A 26,240-nucleotide genomic window follows, 5' to 3' on the forward strand; every position below is an offset into this window, starting at 1 on the left:
TTTGCCTTCAAGTTTCAATAAACAGATCCTATTCTCCCCGTAGTCCAAGCCAGCACACAGGGAGTCCATACCCTTAGGTTTAATGGCTTTTCAAGTGGAAAATGAAATGTTCAGTGCTTTGTGATAATTGCCATTGTGAAAATACACTATAACCAATAAAGATTGATTGAATGACTGATTGATATGTTCAGTTATAACCACTTGACAGTGATACAGGGTGATTATATCTTGTCAACAGAAACAATGTCCCACCACATCCCAAATAGGTGTAAAGGGTTCATAGCTATCTTTTGCAAAATGGCAGAAAAAATCATGGCAAAAACAAAGTTCCCTCAGCACCTTGAAGAATGATAATATTCTTGGAAGGAAAACAACAACAAGCTGAACCAAACTGCCGCCTGAAGAAAAGACTAAACAAAGTAGCCTGAGGTCAAAGCATCAGAAACAGTGTATCATTGCACTGTTTTTTAGCAATGTCGCACCTCCCAGCTACACTCTTCGGCCCTCAGTGCCCTGTTGACCCCTCTTCTAAGCACCTTTCCTATGTTGAGAGATTTACTGCAGCTTAGCACCTGTTGCTAAATCGCCCCGAATAGCAGTGCCCCAGGTGAGCCTAATGCATCTGTCCCAGAACTGTTGTGCAACTCAAACTCCAATTTCCTGCAGTGGTGTGTCTTTGGGAGTAATGTTCGCATTCTTATAAACTGAGATGTTTGATTGCACGTACGTGCGAGCTGGATAAAAATGCTGTGAGCTTCTCCCCGTCAACACTTGAAACACTTTCACCTCCGGCCAGCAGCGGTGATTTATCTTTGCCGTGCATGCCTCTCGAGGGCACATAAATGAGTTGTCAACAGGGTTCGGCCATGCAACAGATAGGGCTTGGCTCTCTCGCACAATCGGCACAGTCAGCAGAGCTCACCAGCTCATTAATTTACCTTGCCGCTAATATTAACCCACAGGCAGTTGGTGCCATGTAATGAGAGGGGCATATCGTTTTAAACTGGGGTGACGGCCACCGTCTGTTCTGGTTGCAAGTGAGATCCGAGTGAAATCAAATAGGCCTCGCTCTCGTGACGTGGCTGTTCCATTATTGACATGCGTCAAGTAAGGGGAGAGATCGGGTAGCCCACATCCTAGATGAGCACCGTCACATAGCTGAGCACCACAGAGGGTAAAAGGGCACAATATGTTCAATGAGGAAGTACACCAGCTCTGACCGCAGCATAGAAACTGGTGGTTTCTGCAGAAAAGACGTCCATTACGTGCAGGTGCACAGCACATTCCGTTCCTGAGGGAGCGCCTTTCTCATAAAGTTCCTCCTCACAAGCCCACGCAAGCTCGCCAGGTCTGGGCACTGACGCCAATATGTACATTCATTCACCACTCGCTCCGCGTTGCTTCAAATCTAACGCTGATCTGCTGAAAGGAGAAGCAAATAGTTGCTGCTATTCAATTCTTCGTTTGCCCCATTTTCCGAAGCAGTGAAATGGCTTCTAGAGCCATGTGACTAGATACTGTCTGCAGTAACAGAAGGCAGAGATACTGTAGTGTTGCTTCAAATGTCATGAGGAAAAAAATGCTAAGTTTAATGATAAGTTTTTTATATAACCAGAAGTGGGATAGTTGTTTTGTGTGACATATCTCTCACCCTCGGCTCAGTTCACACTGGAGGTCTCTCCTCAGCTTGAAGCTTGTGTTTACCATTTAAATGTTTGGATCAAACTGAATCTCCTTAGTTGGCTTCTCCATATGGTGCCCTTATTCTTATCCTTTCTCAGCATCTGTATGCAAAGCATGCAAATAGCACAACTGCCGGCCGGCAGTAGGTAGCCAATTGCAGCTGAGAGACAGTGCAGCTTGTTTCATACTGATACCAGAGCAATAGCAGAGCAAATTCTCTGTGTAAGACGATAATTCTAACAAATACTGTAAATGCAAAGCTAAACTTCAGGGTTTATGTCTGTCCTTTTCCCTCTCAGCTTTGAACTGTGTACTCTGGCAATAAAAAGGGACTCAAATTTTTAAAATCATTTATAATAGGATTGGCCATCACATATACTCTCTGTCAGAATATCCCACGTGAAGTCTGAGGTTACAGAGAGTTAGAGTGAGATCTGAGTGTGATATTGACACAATAAAATATGTGAAAGCACACTCAAATGTGTTATAATTCACTGTGATCAGCTCATCTGTATCATGGAATATCTCTCATCAACACAGAAAATGATTCCTACTTTTTAAAAATGCCTGCCACAAATATAGGTCAGTGTCTCCCCCTTTTTATGGCATAGGATGGTCCGATGTAATTAGAGTCTTGCCTGTATCATCAATGCATATGCGACCGGTCAACCATGAGACAGAAGAAAGATATAGGTCGCTGTTGCACGCAGGCAGAAAACTCTGGCTCTGCATTTGACATCTCTAACCAATCTATGTAGCAGCTGCCACTGGGAACAGAGGAACCAAGGGCTCCACAATCTCAAAGTAAGAAGAAACACTTATTACTGTGTGTTTCACTGTGTGATTCACAGCAACATATCTTTTCAAGTGTTTAAATCCTGGCTAGGGTGTTCAACAACCAGTGAGAATTATGAACTGTTAGAAACACAGAGGGAGTTTCATGCTGATTACATAATCTGAATTTTTTAAGCAGATGATCCTCTCATAAAGCCCGTGTGATAACAGAGACAATGCTGTCTGGCTGACTAAGGGTGTGTGCATGTGCTGCGCTAGTGACCGCAGCGTGAACAAGCCCCCCAGCCAATCAGGGACCGAGTGATAGTGTCAGTCCACCAATCAGAGCTGCCTTAAGTTGAGCGGCTGAGACAGGATGCCCAGTAATGAGTGGGTAGATGCTGCATTGTGTAGGCAGTAAACTATAGCCCCTATCATATTTTCCAACCTACTGTACCACCAGAGCATGATAGTACAGTAGGTTCGAAATAGCACAGCTATCCCACACTGACAGAGGAAAAGTCATACTAACTTAAAAGGTCAAGATATACAGAAATTATTTACTGGTGAAAATACTTGAAGGTCCTTAAAGCTTTAAAATTAACAAGAGAAACAAAATTTATAAAATGACAGAAAGTACCCTCTAAGTTTTACAACAATTTCAATGTACACTATAATGAATGATTCTTACACCCACACAAGCACCTCTTTCACTGCCTACCATTATGGATTCATACCAAATAACACAAGGTTCTCCATTAAAAATGTAAAGGTTAGAAATAAAAAGAAAATAGTTATTAGAACGGACTTTCTAATGTGAGCTATGTGATCATCTGGTGAGTCCTCCAAATAAGAGACAAATAAACCAAACACAGAAGGAATAGCACTATCTGAAAAAAAATGTAAAGGAACACTTAATTGAAAAGAGGATCAGGAGTAGGTTTTGACTCACAGAAAGTCTGTATGAGTTCAAGGTCACATGATATAGTTTTCATACATCCCTTGAAATGCCATTATTACACCATTGTCATGTTAAATTTGGGTTGAGGGTTGGCAGTGTGGTTACACACTCCTTTATTATGTTCGGTTAATGCATGTGATCATCTGTCTGAAATTCAAATGCAAATCCTGAGTCGACACGCATGGGTTTATCAGGCCTTTTTCAGTCAACCAGTTAAACATTCGAGCGTTTATTATATACACATGGCACAGTCCAGCTCTTGCTCCCATTGCTTTTTGGCCATGTAGGCTGATGTTCCATGGACCCTAAGGTTATCTCTCCTCCCTGGACACTTGCACAACCTATTTCCGTCTACCTTGGAAATGGAGACAATCTGAGAATAAAGGCCGCCTCTGTTACCTGATCTATTTGCTGCCTGTCACCATCAATGTCCAGATCTGGGATTTTTGTTCTTTAATACCTGTGTCTGTGTCTGTGTTTGCATGCGTGTGTGAAAGGAATTTAAAAAAATGAATGCGAAAATGCTAATGTAACCTTAAAAAGACCAGACTTTGGTCAAAATGTTGTGCATTTAATCACATAATAAAATCCCTTATTCTCAGAGCTATAGATCAGTGTGCAGGTATAATGTCTTTTCCTTTAGAATGATGACAAAGCCATCAAAAGGTTACAAATACCACCCTCAAAATGGACACTAGCTTCATGGGGTGGGGAGGGAAATGTGCCATATAAATAGCTTTTCACAGATCAAGGGTATCTCCGTCCCTTCCCATACGCACACAGTAGAGTCTTGCGTGCGAGTGATCCTGGCAGAGTCCGTAGGGTCAGATGCTCATCAGCACAGACACAGCGCGTTCTCTGACTCACTACAGCCTGTTCCTCTCCTGAGAAGCAGAAACAGCGGGACCAACCCAGACTGCTCAACTCTGGCTCAACTAAGGACTAGGAAGTTCACTGAAAAGGAGGGGGTTGGTGAGCATGCATCCTCTGAGTGGCTGCCCTCGTGAACACCAGGCCCAGCCAATCACAGAGCGAGTGATCACAAGGCCCAGCCAATAAGGGTTGGCCCTTTGTGGAGTAGGCAGCCAGGAAGCTGGTGATGCAGCTGATGTGAGAGAAAAAATTCTGGTGACGATAGGGGCTTTTTCTGCCAGCACGATGCACAAAAAGTGAAAGAGAGATACATGTTAATACATGCTGTGGCTAATATAGTGAAAAGACAAAAAATAAGGTGAAATACTGCACTTGAAAGCTTTCCCATGTCCAAAGACTTACTTACTGCATACATTACAGTCTAATGCATCCATGGTGAATGACCCAATGGAAATGATGTGTCTCTAAAATCATTTAGAGTCAATCTTACCTGTTAAAACTTTGCTGTGGTACCTTTGGAAGCATATCCAGCTGAATTTTAAAAATTAAAGCTATCCATACGGTCAATACACAATCCACTTGACTCTTCTTCATGGTCATGTCTATACTTATGAAGGCCTGAAACATCTGAATTTTATAATTTATAGGGTCTGTCCAGTATACTGGAGTTTTTTATACATGGGGTGCTTATTTCAGCTAAGGTGCAGTGCTATTTAAGATGCATTGCTATTTCTTTCTTACCGTAATGAAGTATGCACACAGAGATGTTGATAGATACTGCAATTGACAAGAGTAGATAAGAATAGACCAGTGTTTCCCAACCCTCTCCTGGAGGACCCCTTGCCCTGCATGTTTTAGATCTCTCCCTGCTCCAACACAGCTGATTCAAATGATCAACTCATTATTAACTCCTGAAGCTGCTTAATAACAAACTGATCATTTAAATCAGCTGTGTTGGAGCAGGGAGAGATCTAAAACATGCAGGACAAGGGGTCCTCCAGGAGAGGTTTGGGAAACACTGGAATAAACCATAGCTGATCAATTGATTACTGTGCAGATAAATATTTTTGCTTTTCATTTTTAAGTGAACCATAGGGGTTTTGTTTATGTCTGTAGAGACAGTAACCTTGACTGACAATGACTGTCAACAACACGACTCCAGACATGGTGAGAGGGGGTTCTCGAATGTCACCACCTGGCTACATAAACTTCCTCACAAACAGAAAGAAATAGTACTAGCAGTAATAAGCAAGGGAGAGTAACAGCAAAACAAGAAATACAACCATTGCAATATCCCAGATTGCATGAATATACATTACTCTCTCATTTGGGCATGGATTTGATTGGCTCTCACACAGGGCTACTCTCCCCTGGTGATAGAGCACATACCTAAAAGTTTTGAATGTGTAGCATTTTCAGGGTTTAGAGCCTCGTATTTCCCCATGAATCAAATGAAAATTGACTAAATAAAGCACACAAAAGGTTAATTTCATGCAGACACCATGCAATGCAGTTTGTTGCAGGTTAGGTAATGGTGTTGATTTGTAGAATCAGTGCTGGCTGGGATATGCAGGGCATGGGTAAATGTGGAGAGGACACACGCACGCACACACACACACACACACACACACACACACACACACACACACACACACATGTTTGGGAATCACTGAGCAACTTCAGCACCAGCACTGCATTGGTTTGAATGTTTAACATCACAAGCTCTAAAGAAGCAAAGGCCTGCTGTACAATGACCAGGAAGCATGGACATTTAAAACTTCATCCCAGAGGGTTCTGAAGCCCTGAAAGAAGAATTCTGCTCCTTTAGGACTGGCTGTATGCTTCTCAGCTCTGGGGTTGTTTCTGTGCCAGCCCGCCTTTGAGACGTAGGCCCCAAGGCATTGCATACCAGAGCCTTATTGAGCTGGAGAAGCTGAGAGGTTGCACAAACAAAACTGCCCTTGTTTGGTCAGCTAGGAGGGCGGTGAACTGTCACTGCCATAGAATGTTTAGGGTTTTCTCTTCATCATTAAGTCTATGCTGGCCTAATTCATCTCTCCTACTTGGCCTGATTCTCCTCTGTTCATAATAACTATTACATCCAGAGCCATGTTCGCTTTATTCAGCCGGTCCTAGGTTTTAGGTGTTAATCCCATATCAGGGTCAGTATGAGTTATATAATACATGATTAATACTGCTCAAGTCCTTCTTCTAGAAGGACAGTATGGTCTATGCTGAGAAAGTTGAAGACTCTTTCTAGGTACTACAAATAAAATAGATACTCCTATAAATAGCGTTGCACTCACACTCACTGGTCTGTGAGTGTTATTAGCCTGGTTATATAAGAAATAATACATGGCATAATATACTCTACAGATTATATTTGTTATTTGTAGTTCTTTTGTCCTTCTAGGTTATGAAAGATTATTAAGAACAAGCCAGCATGTCATATGAGTAATAAACCTTCTCCGTACCTTTATCAAAGTGTTATGGGACACTGATGACACCCAAAAATGGCACCCAGTCCCACTAATGGCAGACGTTTGACTTCTGAAATGTAGGCTTGTTTCAGTTCAGAAAGGGGTGATTATCAGTCACACAGCAACTGCTCTTCCTCCGGGCACAGAGAGATCCCCAGAGAGCTTTGTCAGTGAAACTATGGCACCACATTCAGTTAGTCAGAGTCACAACTAAAGATGTGCTCACTATTTTGACAGCCACATAGAATTATAATCAATTCATCACATGTAGCAACAATGTAGCAGGACTCTTTCTTCTTTGACATATTATTGTCATTATGATTAGGCAAGGATTATGCCTGTAATCCTTTATGTGTGCAAGTTCAGTACATGTTCAGCAATAATATGAAAACACTTGACTATGTGAAAAACGCGGACGGGAACCGAGCCACTGTCTCTCGTTCTTGACACTGCAATCGAATAGAGCTCCCCTGACCGAAACAGATTTTAATGTCAGCAGTTGGAGAAATAGACAGAAAAACAATGCCAATGTTGATAAAAGTAGCTGAAGTGTTACCACATCCAACCACAACTTCCTCTTTCACTTGATACTCAGCACATCCCTGATTGGCTGTTTGGGCGCTATCACTCGCGAGCCTATTGGCTGAGGCCAGTTTTCACACATGCAGTCATTCCCTCTGTGCGTGCACAACCTCGTCCTGCCCATATCATCTGAATCCTGGTGGATGATGAAACTTCACATTAGTCATGCTTTAAGAGAGGTTTTCATTACAGGAAGATGACTCTCTCCTTGGAAAGCCCACAGTGCTGGTGTAACTGGCTGTGAAGAGCATATGACAATCATGAGGTTCATCCAGCATTGCAACAATAGCTTTGCTTTCAGCTTCGCAATTCACTTAGTAATTTCCAAAATCTGAGGGCAGAAAATGACAATGTACAGTTATTTGTTGAAATCCTTTTCCCCCTATTGTGAAGTAAGGCAAATATGGACTTCATACCTGACTTAAATAGGCTGCAGTCACTTAACTGACATATACATACAGTATATACACTATAAGAAGATACTACAGTAGAGTAACCACACCACTGGCAGCTAAACAAATTCACACATTCTCTTCTTTCCTTAAACCTGGTTTTGAAAAGTTAAATCAAATTCATTATGAAACTCTGTGGAGAGCAGAGGAGTCTGTGAGTCCACAATAGGAGGTGTTACCCAGTCGCATATCTTGCTGGAGTAGCGCTATGTGCCTATGAGTTTAACTCACTGGTCAGACCATACAGGATCCATGTGTAATTCTGGGCAGAGTTTAGGTTATTACATATATAAGCTTACGTACAGGTATAGGTCAACACAGTATGTGAAGATATGATTGATAAAGGCCCAGGGCTTCCGTAGAGGCCATGAAAGGACCATCAATATAATGGTCACAGGGCCATTAAGATCACTTAATCAGATGATTGGCAAGGACCAAACTGAAGGAGCACACATGCACTGTCAGTTTCCGGGAAAAGGAAAAGACGGGCCTCCTTCCTTAGCAGGAATTTCCCCTAATCACCCCCTAAGCGCCCCCCTAGCCCCCCCCCACCCGCACACTCAAAAGAGAAACCAAAAGAGATCGCTATCAGAGACAGTCCCATCCAATGATCCCCTACAGATGTCCCCTAACGTAGCCCTGATTAACAGCAGATAATGCGCTTTTGGCTCGGGGCAGAATAGTGGGAGCACGTGTGAGAAGTCGGCCAGAGAAGCACACCTGGCACTGGTTGCATTTGAGCTTTTGACAAGCAGAGCTTCAAGGTGACTCAAGAAAACAAATAAAGCCCCACCAAGACAGCAGAGCAATTTGTCGGTTAAACTCGTGCCCACGTTTCCTTGGAGAGCTGCCACTAATGCTAGCCTGGAGGAAAAGAAAGACAAACCGAGACATCAGGAGGCACACATGTGATCAGGGCATGTGCACCAATCACAGCCTGCATGCACACTTCCTTTTAGCCTATCAAAGCACTCCAAGAGGAAGCCTAAACATCTCCCTGACCTGACTTAACAGGGTGTTGAGATAATGATCTTGGTGCAATACTTGTTCCTTTTTCCACCAGCTTTGGAAATACACACAAAAAAGCCCTCAAAGAGTAGCAATACTTAAGCAATAATAAGGTCATTCAGAATGAAACCAGCTTGACTTTGTCATGACTTATTATTTTACTATATTATTTTACTAAACCTGGTATATATAGTTGTCCTATTAAAGGGTACTTTTACTTACATCTTATAACATTTCTGAGATTCTTATGGCTTCATTGAAGACATTTAAAGATGATCTACACATGAAACACACAATCATATTGTCTTAAGTATTAAAGTTTTTGTAGGTGCCAATATATTAGCTCCCTTTTAGTCTTCTTGGGAATATTAATTTTATATTTTTCAGAAATATTCATGTTTTTTTAAAAGTGTCTTTTATTACTTTCTCGGTTAGATGTTTCTACAATATTGGTCTTATTTAGGAGGTGCAGGAAATGGGTGTGATTTCATAACAGTTAAGGACAGTTAAAGGACAAAGGACAGTTATGGACTTATATACACTGCTCGAAATGAGTATCTTTCCATTTCAGTTTGCTAAACGTGCTCAACAAAATTAAACTTTACAATAGTTTTATCTCTTACTACCTGTATTTAAATAATTCATTTTGGTCCTGCACTGTGTCAATTCTATTCAAGAATAACGAATAGGTTATGCTAACACCACTATCAGTACGTGGTTCACTATGATTATTTCTCACCCACAACCATACATGGCTGCAGAACAGTATGTGCTGACTAACTAGGGGAGAAGCAGCCGGAGAGAAACAAAGCAGCGTTCCAGCCATACCCCCTCTAATGTTGAACCACAGTTATTTGCCTTTGTTCCTCCAGCAACAGCACACTCGGAGCAGAGCACAGAAAGCAAGAGCATGCACCGAGTGAGTGATCAGGCACATGAACACTGGCCTTGACCAATCAGGACTACCGTGACAGGTCTCCTCAGCCAATAGGAAAGGGAGAGAACGTCAAGTCCACCGATGAAGGAAAAGCGGGAAAGGGGAGAGGCTTGGTGGGAGAGGCAGGCAGCTCAGTCAAAAGCATGACCAGCTTCAAAAGCAAGGCCATGTTTCTGCATGCCTTGTAATCATTTTGGTTGTTAAGGACATTTAATGTGCTTCCTGTGCCATAGAGTAGTGTTGAGGAGCCCAGTGTCAATATGCCCTGGTGCAGAATTTCCAGTCTCTCCCCTGACTAATTAGCATGAAGATTTGGGGTCTCATCTTTATCAAGCCTGCTACAAATATTCAAACTGCATGTGCTGAATGCCTTGATCTGCAATGGGTTAGCTTTGATGCATAAACCTTTGACAAATCATGATTGGTCACTGTATGGAGAGAGACAGCACATATCCATAAATCTTGACTTGTTGAGGGTAATGGTTACAAGTGGCTAGTTGGCAAATTGATTCTGTCAGCGAGCTGCATTCATACACTAATCTTTGTCATTTGGCATATAGAAAGGAAGCAAAGTATAAAAATATCCCTAATGTTTGGCTCCAGGACATGGAAAGGACACTGTTAACTTTAGAACCTACTAATCTGAAGCTTCCAATGTCCTGACTGTCAGTTCTTCTTTCAATAAATATGTCAATTGATTAAAGGGCTTGAAACTGTGAAGGAATCCATATGGAATAAAGGAAGCAAGAAAATTCAATTTACTATGAACTTGGTCAAAATAAAGGTCATGCATTCGTTGTTTCAGCCCCTCACGTTGCATAACTCTGAGGCGCTGCAATAATCACGTAGCTGTCTTCAAGCAAAACAATTTCACCGCTTTGTGCACACTAGAGTGGCTTAAAGCTAGGTACCTAAGTGTAACATGACCAGGAGATCCCGCAGTCTCATTGGTCGGGAGGTGATGGAAACTGGATATCAGGCACGAGTTCTCACCTTTGTTACACATAACAGGTTATATAAAAAAAGGCACAACCACCTTCTCCCGCACGTAGCTTGCTTGTGCAATTTCCATGATGGTAAATGCCCACAGAGGGTACTAGCCTACATTAATGACTGTGTACCTGACCAACTGCATGTACAGTAGTAGTGTTTGTAGAACATTTGTCTTTTGGTCAGAACTGGCCAGGGACATGCTCTTTCTTGACATTGATCATTGCCTAGCACTGTCTTTGCTTGATTTTGTAGATCTTCTAAAATCCACTAGTTGTTCAGGTAAAAGAAATTAGATGAACATGCATATTATTTTAAAACTTAGATGCACTGTTGAATTCTCAAAGAAGTTGGATGCATTTACAAATTCCTTAAGAAGCTGTATGCACTTGCAAATTCTGTAAGAAGTTGTACATGCAGAAATAGTTGAAGAAGTCTACTGAAGGTTTGAATTTCTTAAGAAGGTGGGTGCAGGGCCAAACTGACATTTGGGGGTGCACTGTACAGAAGCAGCCATTCAAGAAAGCCTAAAACTCACTGTTCCAAACTGTGCTCCTATGATTATTAATAAATGCTCCTTATTAATCGATTGGGTCAGGAAAAGACCATCAGTTCTTCAACACAGTCAATCAAAACTGTTTATGGGACTGGAGGAAGAACTGTCATGGTCACCCTCTGGCTGAGTTCATAGTGACAGCTATGTCTGTAAACAACCAGAGAGGACAGTGTGATGACTTTTGGAATTTGGCCCAGGAACATAATGGTAGGACAGGAAGATGTGTCACAGGAACAGAATCCTACTGTACCAGTGTTTCTCATCAGATCACGATGGAGACTTTGAAGTGCAACATCAGGGCAAAGAGACAGTACTGCTGTAACCTTACTTGGATTGCTCCCTCTTGTTTGCTTGGGTCCCCATGGAAAACAGCTGGCAGGACTGCTTGAAAAGGCAGCGGAGCCAATAGAAATGAGGGTGGTGGGCGGTGGAATAGAGACAGGGAGGCTCTTTCTGGAGAGATCTCCAGTCAGGAGCACCTGCAGTGCAAGTAAACAACGGTGTCAGGTTTCTAACTCGTTTGGTCTCCGCGTGGTCCAAACAGGCTTATCTAGCAGTTGTTCTGGTTTTACCCGCTGACATCGCTCCATTTAAATTTTGAACCACCCCTTGAGGTTATGCAGAATGCATCAACAGGCATATTGGACTCCTTCAGCTGCAGGAAGGACAACCTTTTCACTAGGCTTTTCACACCTCGCTGTCTGAACGGGACCGATTGATTTTGAATTTTTATAATCTCGGGATATTTCAGTTTCAGATCTTGTCCTCACCTTCACCTCTTTATTTCCTCTCACCTGAATTCGCCTCCTCTCAAAGTCATTGAGCTCCTTCTATTTTGGTGCTGTACATTACATTTTGTGCTTTCACTTGAACTGTAATTTATTTTAAACTCTAACATCTTTGATTTGTAATCAAAGAAATGTTAATATGTTCTACATCGATGAAGATAATGGAGATAACGCCCAGACTTCATAATATAACATATATTGTGATACATATGTTCATCACTCAAGCCCTCATATTTTGAATGTCATTTTTGACTGTATGGCGGCATTGCTTTTGCATAAGGGTTGCAGCCATCATTGCTGTCCTACATTTTCAGACCAGGCTAACAACACTCACGGACTGCTGAGGTTTACAAGCCTCCTTTGGTGGCGCATTGATGGAATGTGTATTGCCAAACATCTTTAGTGAGTTCACATACAGGGTGCGCTGCCGGCAGAAGCGCACAAATCTGAATTTCCGATCTCCGCAAGGCTCAGACCTAAGAATAGAGGTGCGCCCTGAGAGGGAGGCATTAGGGAAAGGTCCGGGATTAAGTCACCAAAAAAGAGACAGAGAGCCACCCTTACCCTGCACATTTATAGTCTTTCATTTAACATGTCAGAGTGAACAGAACTGTGCTAAGGGAAGCTTACACTACAGATTTAAAATTAGAGGACTTAGAGGACCACCTGGAGTTTGGTCTATTCTGTACATGCTCAATATTAAACCGTATCATTCTATTAAACAGTATTATTATACCATTATTCATGGTAAAACATTAACTATTTGACTGATGTCTATACACAGTTTGATGATTTCTCAGTTCCAAAACATGTTCATCATTCAAGTGGTAAAATACAGCCACATTGCACATTACTGCGTAGTGTTCTGAACACACATCCAGTTTTCTATCCTAACATTAAAGAAGATGCATACTGTACATACTTACACCAGTGAAAACAAAACAAAACTCCACAACTGTGACTAGTTTTTGTCTGAAGAGTGAAATATCTGTGTACTGATAGCTAAGAGACATTACTAATGAAAGCAGTGTCAATATATAATAATGTTGATGTATCATAGTATTCTTGGCTTCCATTGCCTAGTCAGGTTGCACAAGTTAACTTGGGGTAGGGCGAGAATGGTGTTATGCTCACACTCAATGGTTTGGGAGTGCTGTTAGCCTGATCTGACACTGCTGCTCATTTAAATTGACTGGATAAACTTACATTTTATTGTGCTGGAAGTTGCTCTGGATAAGACCGTCTGCTAAATGCATGTAATATAATGTAATGTAATAATGGCTTTATTTCCATCAGAGTTCCACAGAGTTTATTCTCAAGATTCAATGTGTAGAAGAGAGAAACTTACTGAGAACAGGTATAGTTCATATTTAATGCTGCTTCCCAAACACTAATCACTGAGAGCAGCTAACAAGTCATGCTGACTGCACATATATTTGCATGCCTTCAGGCACAGTTAGTGGAATGAATACTTCCGCTGGTGTACTGCACTCACACATTCCTGTCCCCTAACACTGGGTTGCTTTCCAACTTCTTGGATTCAGTAACTAGAATGGCAACAGAGAGCTAAGGCTGGGTCTAGATTCACTATGCCCAGCCATTGGGGAGTGATTTAGTCAGAAACCTGTCTCATCCCCTCTGTCATTCGCACTCCAGCTCTGCCTGGAATAGAACAGGAACTTTCACAGGCAGTTTTTGGCAGGGCAACGAAACTGCGAATCAACCCATCCCCCACGCCCGCTCTCCAAGAACAGGCAGTCCTGGCTTTATTTTTATGTGTCAACCATTTATTTCCAGCATTCCTTATCTGAGGTCTGTTACTCTCCCCCTTTTTGAAACATGTCTGCCTGCCTCTGTATGGTATCCCTTGTCCTTTTGTTTGTCTGTGATTTTTGTCATACATTCCCTGTGTTTTGGCTTCTTGCACTGGTCTGCTGACCCTGATCTACTTTCACTGCCAAGTCTACAAAAGCAAAGCACAAAGGCAAACTACAATCCAATCTTCCATGCTTAACTTCTTCCGCTTCATAGTGGGTGAAATTAGGAAAGAATGGACCCATTCAGCATTTACATTTTAACATGTTAATTAACACGATGGCAACCACAGTGGTCAATTTTTTGTCCCTTTGTCAGCTCATTAATAAATTAACTAGTTTTAAGAGTACCAGTCTTTACTGCTAAATAAGGATATACACCACATATCATGGCATTACAGGAAACCGCCTGCCACTGACGTCAGTCAATCTTCAGTGACGTGCCCCTTTACTGTTACCTCTGTGATACACCTTTGACTGGCATTGGACATGTCTAGTCTGTCTGGGTGGCACAGCAGCACCGCAGGCTATGTGAAATGCTCCGAAAATGCATCATGGAAGCAGTGGCACCATCACCCGCTGAGAGTGTGCCAAGGGAGCCGAGACGTGTGGCATGATTCATATTCCGAAAGCATTATTCCCATTGCCGCGGGCATGACAGCTAATGAACCTGACTGGAGTCCGATCGCCTTAATCACATTTACGTTGATCAGTCTATTATGAAAGTGATACGCCAAAACTATTGGCAAAGATCAGTCGTTACGTGGTAAATCTTATTTCCTGTGATTACATCTGACGAAGTTACGATTTTATGAAATTAATTGTTGCACTTGAAAATATTACTCATAGGTATTTAGCCTCTAGGAGAAAAGAGTAAAATAAATAATAAAATATTCCCCTGATTAGTATCATAAAATCACATTTGGAACCTTTAATTTACTATTTTGAACATTCAGATGGTACCCTCATATTAATAATTTGTTCCCTTTTACAAATAATTCAGGCCCTAAAATTGCTATTTGGAGCATTTAGTTTCATAAGTCATATCCACACATTGCTATCCCAGACCCTCATTTTCAGTAATTCCAGCACAGGAATTCTTATACTGAGGGCACTGGGACATTGATAGTTGTGAATTAATAAAACTATAAATTGATAAATTATTGGTGATAAATAATTTGATGCATGATTCGATGGGCAGGGATTTTTTATTTACTGAATTCACTTAGGGGCTGAGTTTATATGTGTAAAAGAACAACAGATAACAAAAAATATATTAATGATTTCATTCCATGTCTAACACAGAACAAACCAAAATGCAACAGTGCCTCGAACAATGTAAGACCCGTTATATTGAAACGGTATGCTGAGAGCTGACTTCAGCATGCCAAGAAGAGCACATGAAGAGGGCGTTTGGATTTCTGCCTAGCAACGTGATTTCTGGTTTACACTCTATGCATTACAGGAAGTGATTAATTGACGTCTTCTTTAAAGACCCACCCAGGCAGGTAGGGACAAGTAGTGACTAACTGATACTAGAGATCAGCAACTCATAACTGCAGGCTCTTACTGGTAGCAGGTTAGAATTAGGACCGGGAAGGCAACAAAAACAAAGTGTCACTGCTCAATTACTCAACACAGCAGTTTTAGTCGAAAATAACTGCTTGCGCAACACTGAGGCGGTCTCTCTAGATGCAAACAAATTTAAATCCTCAGGACTAACAAGTGAAAGCATGTTTGTTCTTTTTATGAAAGACAGCTTTCTAACTCATATAAACATTCCCAACACAATTACTAGTAGGGACCCTTCTGGGGGTCTGGGAGTCTTTTTTTCATTTTGGGAGTATGTTATTGCAAGCACTGCAATATTCTATGACTCATAGTTCAAAAAAGGATTATTGCTTTCCCTGGTAACCCATTTCTCACTTCTCACTTCTGCAGAGCTATTGGGGAAGCTTATCCAATCTTTCAGCCATCTGTAGAGGGCTCTGGTATAATCTGATAGGGAAAGGGTGAAGTTGTATTTTGTATTAACAGTAGAGAGGTAATACCACAATACTACCTCCCTCCACTCTTTATAACACTTATTCCTGACTTTTAGTGTGAGCAGGTGTAGTACAGGAGTGTCAAACAGTTTCTGTCTCTGCTGTTGACATTATGCATCTCAGAAAAAGACTGAGGCTCAGCTTTTGGCAGGAAGTTGTGTCAGAGGTGACAGAACTGTAACATGCAGTGCAAAGTGCCTGGCAGCCCTAATATGAAAACATGAGCTCTCTCGGTGACCACAGCTGCTAAATATAATGCAGGCATCACCAGAACTGGGAGAGGGTGTGCCTCAGTCACAGAATGAGAGGAAGGGTCAAAGTGTTGGAGAAGCAAGGCAAAAAGTGGTTTTGTGGTTGCTGGCATGAGGGGAGAGACTGCAGACACCGAGGAAGAAAATTTGGGCACAGTTAGGCTGTAATTTTGCTTTCATGGTTTATTTCTCGAAAGCCAAAACCCCAGTCATTAGCATCCCCATCACATCTCAACACACAGTAAATCTGTCTGACTTGTCTTACTGGAATATCCTTACACAACAAACAGAAAGTTGGTCATTCTCAGAACTCTACATTGACAACGCAAATATAGACTAGATAACATATAAAATAAAATGGAATATAAAATTTATTGATTGTATTTTTATTTTATGTGGAAATTGATATTGTTTTATCATTTGTGTATACAATTTTGTAGTATTCTATTAGCAACAATCTTGCCCAAGGTGTGAAGGCACGCTTGATATGGCAAATAAGCAACAAGCATATTGTTGGGTTTTGGTGTTTTTGATTAATTTAAAATATTTTTCTCTAACTTATCTATCTATTCTTAGATTTAAATTAGCACTTCTCATCTGTGAGGCAGTGATTTTGTTTTGGCAGAATGCATTGTTCAACATATTACTGAGCAGCAAACCTCTGCAACACCACCAGACTTATTTTAACTGCGCCAGGAACACCCTGACTGTAACAAACTTCAGTCCTACTTCTAGCCAATGGCCTTTCTGTTCGAACGCATATCTGTTCAGACAAACCCACCCCCATCATTTCCTACTGTAAGCCATACATATTAGTTGTATAAGAGAGCAATTAGCCTTTAGCACACATTTATTCTGAAGGCAGTAGAAACATGATAACACGACTGTAAAGTAGAATTATTAGATATTTGCTCTAACATGGCTGCAGCAGTATCTGAGCACGTGTAAAGGTCCAATCGGCCAAGAGCGCTGAAAGTGGCACTTAAACCATGTATGATTCAGTCATTTTGATGGGCACTGCAATCGGCTGTTGCTTAACAGTTGAGAGCTCTTTGACAGACTTCCACAGAAACGCGCACTGCTTCTCCCAGCAATGTTTATGCCCTTCATCTCAGCAGCTCTACCTATTGTGCACCACTAACAGCTTGAATAAATGCTGTCATCCACCCAATCAAGGTCAGTGTTTGATTTCCCAAAATCAAACAATGTCTTGTGGGATGGAAGGAACAGAGGGAGAGATAACGAACAGAGAGAGGGAGATAATGAGCAGAGGGCGAGGTAACAAACAAAGGAAGAGTCTGCCAGCTGTGAACCAATGAAAGCTTGGTTTCCCTTTGGCTTTGTGTGGTCTTACAGTAAATAAAATGCTTCTGAATTTTCCACATCAGTTGTGTACCGGTTGGAAGGGAGTTTGAATTGACGCAAAGTATTCAAAATGATCAGCTTGATTTGTTTTGTGTTTCCTTTGTTGATCTTGTCACACACAACTTCATGTAAAAGCACTGAATAAATACAACAGCATAAAATTATATAAATATAATATGGCCATCTCTCCTCCACCATCAAAGGATTATGGTAAGTCAGCTTTTCCAGTTTGTGAAGCTTGCTGCTGAGAGTCATCTAAAGGTAGGGTGTGGACATGAGCATTCTTGATAGGTCTGGTACAATATTTCATGTGGAAGCTGACACATCCAAGTCCACCTGTTTGAGTGAACTTTGACCAACACAGAGAGCTATGTTTATAGTACACCACCAATAAAATGTTCACTGGTTTTGGCAGGCTTCATTAAAACTGATGTGTTTGCTGTGAAGGTGGATACAGAGTTTAGATTCAGAACTTCGCCCATTAAATCATCCTCTTGGCACTGACTGTTTGAAATTAAATATTCAGCCTTAAAAAATCACCTGCCATAATGGCCAGTTTGTCCTAATGCATGGCAACTGTATATGACCATAACATTGCAGCCTCAGCTTCAAAATTTAAGTTCATGTAGCCTGATGACTTTATGCATTATGAGGCAAATATCTGAGCAAATCCCTTTTTGTTTGCAGTGCCGTTCTCACTTCAAAAAGGTTTTGAGTTTTGCTCATGTCTAAAATAGACAACCCCATAAGTTATAAATGCTCATGTGATTACTAATGTTTGTTTTAAATGAGTCAGAATAGAAGCACCAGAACAAAAGAAAACTGCACCCTTGGACCTGTAAATAGACCTACAATATTCTTCCTGCTATCAGTGTTTTACTGCGGTCCCTGTTGTTTTTATTGACAGTTGTTGTAGGGAGAGTTTTCCAAGCAAGTCCTAGTTGGGCTGAGTAATATTACTGATTAGATATGAAGAATTTCTGTTCACAGCACTCTGAAAAAAATGGACATGCTGCTTGATGTAATGGCTTGATACAGAGTGGGACATAGCATGTTCTGCCTGTGTGTGGTCTCCACATATCATAGGATGCCAAAAGAATCAGAAAGTCAAACTGGTGGCACATAGGAAACCAATGACATGTTCTCAGACCTCTGAAAGGAAAAGATAAGAGGTGTGTGTTCTCATCACCATCTTGAGGCAACAGTTCAGTGAACTATAACATGCTTAGTCCAAGGTGATAGCTAGGTAGAAGAAATTGATTTCAGTCTAACTATATCATTTGCTCAGTACAAACTGGAAAAATCATACTGTACTGATCATGATTGTTAAACTCAGGGATTTCCATAGAATTAAGTCCTGTCACTGTACATCATAGCTTTATAAGGGACTCTATTACCAATGTTTTAATGACAATGCATTGAATTGATGGTGGCATCGAATGGATGGTGGCAGTTCAGTTACCACCTGAAAGGCTACAAGAAATAATGAAACACTCTGGAACCTGGTGAAAAAAGACCCCCTGTTCCAAAGGAAAGAGGATATGTTGTAGTTCTGAACGACGGGTGTATGGGTCAGGAAAACTGTATCCCCAAATTACTTCCTGGAAGGTGCATGGATTTCATGTTCTGCAGCTGAGAGCATGGAGCATGGACTGAGAGGATAATTAACTTCAAGAGGCTGGGTGGGGTTTTCTGTTCACTGGTGGACAAGAGATAAACAACTCACCCTTATCTCTCCTCCCAGGGCCTGCATGGACGCACGTCAAGTCCCTGAGGTCACCCAGAAAACGTGTGTTGGAAAACGTTTCTGTTTAGACCCATAACTCTACAGACATGCACCACTGCAAAGAAAAAGAGTAAAATACACCCGGCTGAGGCAAAATGTCATAAAGGACACCTAGAAATGTTCTTTGAAAAAGATCATGTGGAATTAAACTTATATCATTTAAATCAATATCTATCTGGAGCGCAAAATCCTTCTGAAGCTGTCTTGAAAACAGCTTTATTTGGGCACATCGAGCACAGTTTAAACCAGCTGAGACACCCTAGATGTCTTTTAAGCAATGAAGAAGGTAAACATTTTTCTTGCTTTTACCAATGTTGCCTTAGTACTAAAGAATTATTATTAAAGAAGAGTTGGAGATGACAACTGACATAAGCACTGCAAACCCACCACTTACAGATATCTCGCAGGCACAGATCTCAAATAAGAGGGCCCTCATAAGCCTATGGGGTATGTTAAAGGTTTCTATCAAAATGGAATTGTCCAAAAAATACATCTGTAACCTTTCAATTTACTTGCTGTATCTTTAAATGCATAAGGTTATTGTACATGACAAGATTCGAAAGTCTTTCCAAACAAAATTGCAATGAAATGTTTTAATCAATACTGTGATAAATTATGGATTTCTCATTTGAATCTCATATGTTTTATTCTCAGTTTTTCCCTTGACACAATGAAATGTTTTAACCAAAGAGGAAACGGTTCATAGACTTTGCTTAATACTGTACAATTAAAGAACTAGGATACATTATCCATCACTGAAAGCCAAGCTTGTGTGCAATCCTTATCTAGGTGGTGTTTGTAATTTTAAGTAACTCAGCTTCTTACTGTATATATACAGTAATGCTGTTTTCACCTCACTGATTTGGATTTGAGATCCAAGACCATTTTTGAGGAGAAACAGCAAGCGGGAAACCTGTTGTTAAGCTATAAGTGAATGAAGAGAGGAGGACATATGTATGGCTGGACAGGCTTCTCACATGAATAATGCTCAGAAACAGATTCCAGTCATTACAGTGAAAGTATGGAAGGCTATCATTGTTCCTGGTTGGCAGGCACTGCTTATACAAGATTGGAATCCATGCTGGAATCCATGCTCCATGGGAGCTCCATGCTCTCTGGGTGACTGTGATGACATGCGCCCATTGCTCCATAAAGTTGTCCCATTGAGAAATTTCGGGGGATTTACATCACAGGCCCTGACGTGACTCACCACAGGTCTGCCCTCTGCAATTAATGCCTGCAGTTTCCTGACAAAGGGCTCGTTTCCAAGAAGCCTGTTAACTACTGCTTGCTGACAGCACTGACAAGCATAGGAGAGCCAGTATGAAGGGTCACCAGACTGGAGGAAATAAACTCTACAGTATGGCTTGGTTTAATGGATGCTTCAAAACTTCCATGTGGTGTATGTTTTACTTTGACATAGAAGCCCTTGTATTTCAACCAATGACAGTGAACGAAAAAAAAGAGGAAACAAATGAATAAATTTCTCACATTTTATTTGTCTTGTAGAAAACTAACCCATAGGGTCTCATACAAAAAATACTTTTAGTTTGACACATATACAAAATATAAAGGATGCATTGCATATTGTCTGTTCTCACAGATTCATTCAACAATAGTCACTGAGCTTTGAAGAAAATATTAACACCCATCATGGTGTCTCAAAAATGAAATGCAGCTTGGGAAAAGCCCCAAGTTAATATAAACACTAACAATAATGTTAGTTCTTGGTTTCCCAGAGCATGAATTGGAAACATTGAGCCCAAATTATCCCTGATTTGGCACAATTTTGGCAGCCAATTTAAAAAGCAATGGACTGAAAGAAATGGAAGGTCCTTGCAGATCTCACAATTTGTTAAACTTACAACAAAACAGTGGCCTTGGGCTGATGTCCCGTGCATGCTCTGACATACCAGAAACTGAGTTTACATGATTCAAGATAATCTGGAAGACTGGAAAAACAGGGATTTCCCTGTAGGCAGTTATAGAGCAATTTGCATCCATTCAAAGTGCAATATCACAGCAATATATATTTTTAGACATTGGTACACAAACATTTTACTGATTCTGCATGTTCAATCTTATTGACTCTGAAAAAAGCATGCAGCAATTCTCTTGCGCAACCAAAATCAGTCCATATACATCAAGTCCCATCACAGAGCTAGCTTTCACGGGAAGAATGAAGGACAAGAATGTGTCCTCAAATGAAATCCCCTATTCCACTGAAATACAGGATTTGCATGGAATGACTAGAAACTAGAATGGACGGACAGACCCAGAAAACAACCTGCTGTTGGGAAACAACATCAAAAGCCTGGGGCTTAGAGGTAAGTGCTGGGCCCCAAAGACTCCCATGGAGTGTCTACGTGGTCAACTGTGTACTTAAAGACAGCTATATCTCAGCTGGGACTGCAAGGCTATTGGAAGTCCTTCGGTCCAAAACTTCCAAAAGAACTCTTGAAGGAGCAGCTTGGAGTTGGAACAAGAAACGGCACGCCACCATAGCAAGAAATTTCAGTGGGAGCCCAATCTTGAAACAGCACCAGTTCTGGAAAGTTCAGCTTGTGTCGCAAGATAGAAAGATGGCCAACAGCGTAGGCACCAAAGCTCGGACTTCCGACTTCTCGCCTCTTGACCTCCACCGCCTCCTCTTGGGGGGCAGCTCACTGCACTGCGTGCCCCCACACTTACGAAAGTCTTTCCAGCAACATTCCTCTTACACCCATCAGTGGTTCGTTGTTCCACATTCTTTTTCTTCCCTTAAGTGCCAAAGTAGAAACAGGCCCAGATACAATGGGCAAATGTCCAGGAAAACTGCAGCTTTTCAGCAGACTGGCAGCATACGAGCATTGCCGTTGTACTCCTCATCAACCTGAAAAAGGTAAACAAATGACAAACCAGGTTAGACAGGATATCTGGGAGCAAGTATCAAAATCTTTGGTGATAATGCAGGTCTAATAGAAAGTTGAAGCTTCATAAACCCCATAACAAGTGGAGGTACAAAGTACCGTCAACCACTACATAACATGAAGCTATAGATTGCAATTAACTTAGCTAATTGAGGTTCATATAGAACACTTATTAGGTTCTTATGATGTCCTTACCTCACTGTATGCAGGCAGGGGCGGGAATTGGAATGCGGGGGCGTTCATGAAGATGGGGCTGTCGCCGCCATCGTAGTCATCGAGCAGTGGGGTGAGAGGCGTGTCCAGCCTGCAGTCACGGGTGATGTCACAGTAGCTGGGTGGGGCTGAGGGCATGCGCAGGGACACCCAGCTGTTGGAGGCCTGGCTGCCGTCCTGGCTGCTCATGCTGTTGGTGCGGCTGCTCATGCCGCTGGAGGTCCCGCTCCCTATGACCAGGGGCAGCTCCAGCACCAGCTTGTCGCTGCCGGGAATGTGCATGTAGATCTGAGGTACAAAGAGGAGAGAGATCGTCAAACACCATACTCATTGTAGACACTGAAGTGGGGCACTATCATGTCCCCATCTGCCTCTCTGACTAGGCCTTAAGACTAAGCCACTAATCCATCTAGAGGGATTATCCTATATTGGTACTACTGGAATGAGAGGGTTTCCCTTTAGAGGGTGTAGGGTATGTGTGCTCACCATAAGGGCGTATTCCACGCGGATGATGTTGCAGCCAAGGATGGAGGGCTTGATCTTGGGCACACGGATGGTCTTGCCCTGCCAGGCGTCACACATGCCAGAGATGATGTGGTTGCCACGCACGGAGGAGAGCTTCTGGCGGAAGACCTTGGTGCGCCCATTGGCCTGGTAGGTCTGCTTGGCGATGATGGCTGCCTTGGGCACCACGATGCGGGAGCAGGTGTTCTCGAACTTGGCATCGATGCAGATTTCCTCGCCCTCGCAGAAGCCCTTGCGGTCGATCTTGGCATTCAGGGACACCTGGCCATCGGGGATGAACATGCAGGTCACCTTCTTCTCCTTCATGCCACCTGTGGGGGACTGAATCCAAAAGGAGATAACATCATCAGCTGGACTGCACAGAACACTTCATAAGCCATTAGGGCATTAAGAACAATTAAGAAATTAAAAATACTCATAATTACAATTGTTGTATTGCCTTAACAACCTGGACACCAGGATGTTGCACAGGCAACTAAGGACAACTGGACTGTTCCTGATGCAGACACATGCAAGACAGGCATTTGTGGTTCCATTAGGCAGACTTACCATGAGGTCAGGAGTATTGACATCCAGTGGCTCTTCCACCTCAAAGTGCTTCTTGTACTCCAGGGCAGGCTGGGCTGGTCTCTCCATTAAGGCCTTGACGTAGTATTGGACATAGCCGAACTTTCCCTTGTAGGAAGACACCAGCTGCCTGTAGATAACAGACCAGAAGCCATTCCCATTAGTACAACACGAATACAATTGAACTGATACTGCTTTAAATCAGGTATTATAAGAAAAAGATACATACCCTTGCACTGGAAGCTCAAAGCCAAACGAGTACTCGTACTTGTTGCCTGGTCTGAGGATGACGGATCCATCAGTATCTGTCAATCACAGAGAGAAAAAACGTTTGTTTCGCACTGCACCATTTGTGTGAAGGCTGGGCCATTGGTCCAAGTAGCATACCAAATATGTCTAACAAAGATATCCTTAAATAGTACATCTGACGGAACTCTGACTCTAGAGAACAGATAGAAACCCAAAGCGAAAGCATCCTTCGAGTGTTCACTTCCCTCTTCTGCTACAGCTACAGTTATTTGGCGAATCTTACTAAACAAAATCTTCCCAAGCAGGGATATTTTAGTTACCTGACTGCCATACAACCTTGTCAAGTCAATAATTATGTCAGCCAAGCACTACTTGAGAACAACCATACAGCACTATAGCACTTAGGACGTTAGTAACATTAACCAGGTGCTTGCCCTTTAGCTGCGTAGCCAGCGAAACCTGTATGCCTGGACAGCGCTCTCTTCGTGCACTAGCTCACCAGCTAAATAACACAGCCCGTCAAAACAGTCACAGTATTCAGTGCCCTGACTATCCATAACAGCATCTTACCAGCAGGCTGATCATCCAGTCGCAGGGTCTCTTCGTACTTCAGGTACTCCATCTCCTCGCGGCAGCGCTGCTTCCCTTTCATATACTCCACTTTAGCGCTTCCAATGCCGATCACTTTCACAGCCGAAACTCTGGTGACCTCGGACACTTCCACTACGATCCTCCCGGCTACTTTATCTCCGCTGCAATAGTAAACCTTGCTAGGATCGTTGAACATGATCTCAAAGGTCTTCACTTTCTTTGTCATCGCAACCATGTTTGCAGTTTGTTGTATAGATGCTAACGGTATGTGGAAAAAACTTGAAACTTATAGAATTTCTAACTGCACGAAGCTGTAGTCGGATCTACCTTCTGTCGTCACGGAAAGGACGTTTTGCAGTTAAATTTTCAAAAATCTATTGCATTTAAATGGTTCGACAAAGGATTCCGTTATTCAACAAAGCGTGTGCTTGTTATGCTAAGTCTGTTCAACCATCACCATCCACCTCCCCTTGAGTCTATAGGAGCTGTTCACGGTTAGAGGAAGTCAGCTTTTATATGCCTTGCCTCGGCCAGTCATCCCGCTCGCTTGTTGATCAGTTTCAGCCGAGCATGTGGAAGCCGAATGCACAGCATGGCTCACCGCGTGCACACTCCTGCCATTGGTCGAAACGCGTTGTTTGTGAAGCCCTCGGCCAATCGGCGCTCGGGAGCGGCGCGTGGACACCGCGTGGCTTGAAAACAAGAAGCGAATGTACAGCTGCGCTCTCAGAAGGAGGGGGCGGCGGGAGGCGGGGCCTGGGCCCCGGGCTCGAAACACAGATGTCTGTGCCCGGACAAGCCCGAGACAATTGCGACAACCAATCACCACTCAAGATCTCCCCGCCCCTCCCAAAAAACATTGTGCGGTTCATACGTGACGCTGTTTTCCCACTCTCACCAAAACAGTACGCTTCGTACCGAATTTCCCCCGTGGGTGTGGTCAGATGTGCCGTAGTACAATGTGGGTGCTGTGTCACAGGTATTTCCGGGGAAAACCTCGTTCATGAGGTCAGTTATAAACTCACATCATACGGTGGTTGCCACAGTAGTTTGGAATCCCGCAATATTATCTCGACACAGTTCTTCCAGATTATCATGGCCATTTTAACAAATGAAATAAAAAGTATTTAGGACATAAAATAACCAATTTCCTCTCGCATGTTTGTACTCATTACTCATTACATTACGACATCTGTCAGGAAAAAATGCTAAAATAGCTACATTACACTGATCAAGTCTAAACTGGTTTCCACAGAAATAAAGTTTATGCAGTAAGCTGTTGTCTGAAGGTTCTCTGTGTGAGCATTAAAGGTCTGCAGTCTGAATGTTTCAGGATGTTTTAGAGATCTCTTCGTAATAGTGCATCAAAGTTATAGCACAACTGCTTATGGTTTTGGTAGCCCATGTTCATGTCTCATATCTTATTTCCTCAGTTAACCTCAGTTCCGCCCAGATGCTACTAGTGAGAGATGGAACCAATAGGGTGCTTGTCCACAGTTTATGTTGACTTGGGACATCATGCTATCTTCAGTCTCATTAGAGTGATATCATGATATCTCAGTGATATCATGATATTCTTTTTTCAGTTTTTTAGTTAATTTATGCACATACCTTCACACCAATACAATGCTGTGGTCTCCCCACAATAAAAACTCTTTATTATTCACAAATCCAGTATGCTGTTGGTGTTTTTTATAAGTTAATTTGTCAATGTCCACATCTGTAGTATATATAAAGTCCCAAATTAACATTTCGCCACACCAACTGGGGGAAGGTTATAGACAATTAAAGTAGAACATAAATGAAATATGCTTAGACACTCAAGTATTCTTTGGCATGAA

The 26,240-nt window shown here is 42.1% G+C and overlaps 1 protein-coding gene across 1 annotated transcript; it reads right to left on the minus strand.

Annotated features, from left to right (window-relative positions):
• Nucleotides 1–20,824: 20,824 nt before the first annotated feature.
• Nucleotides 20,825–24,887, minus strand: LOC118796363 (thioredoxin-interacting protein-like). The gene is made up of 6 exons (XM_036555208.1): nucleotides 24,379–24,887; nucleotides 23,789–23,864; nucleotides 23,542–23,689; nucleotides 22,954–23,313; nucleotides 22,450–22,755; nucleotides 20,825–22,217 (listed from the first exon to the last, which is right to left on the minus strand). Exons 1-6 carry the CDS (start codon nucleotides 24,632–24,634, stop codon nucleotides 22,170–22,172), a joined length of 1,194 nt encoding a protein of 397 aa, XP_036411101.1. The 5' UTR covers nucleotides 24,635–24,887; the 3' UTR covers nucleotides 20,825–22,169.
• Nucleotides 24,888–26,240: the final 1,353 nt, after the last annotated feature.

The sequence above is a fragment of the Megalops cyprinoides genome, chromosome 21, assembly GCF_013368585.1.
Source record: "Megalops cyprinoides isolate fMegCyp1 chromosome 21, fMegCyp1.pri, whole genome shotgun sequence".
Lineage (NCBI taxonomy): Eukaryota > Metazoa > Chordata > Actinopteri > Elopiformes > Megalopidae > Megalops > Megalops cyprinoides.

Bases quoted from the DNA above. Each gene is read 5' to 3' on its own strand.
- LOC118796363 (XM_036555208.1), bottom strand. From the start codon at position 24,634: ATGGTTGCGATGACAAAGAAAGTGAAGACCTTTGAGATCATGTTCAAC. The intron at 23,865-24,378 runs GTAAGATGCTGT...TGTGATTGACAG, and splicing joins ACTGGATGATCAGCCTGCTG to ATACTGATGGATCCGTCATC. The intron at 23,690-23,788 runs GTATGTATCTTT...TGTTATCTACAG, and splicing joins TTTGAGCTTCCAGTGCAAGG to GCAGCTGGTGTCTTCCTACA.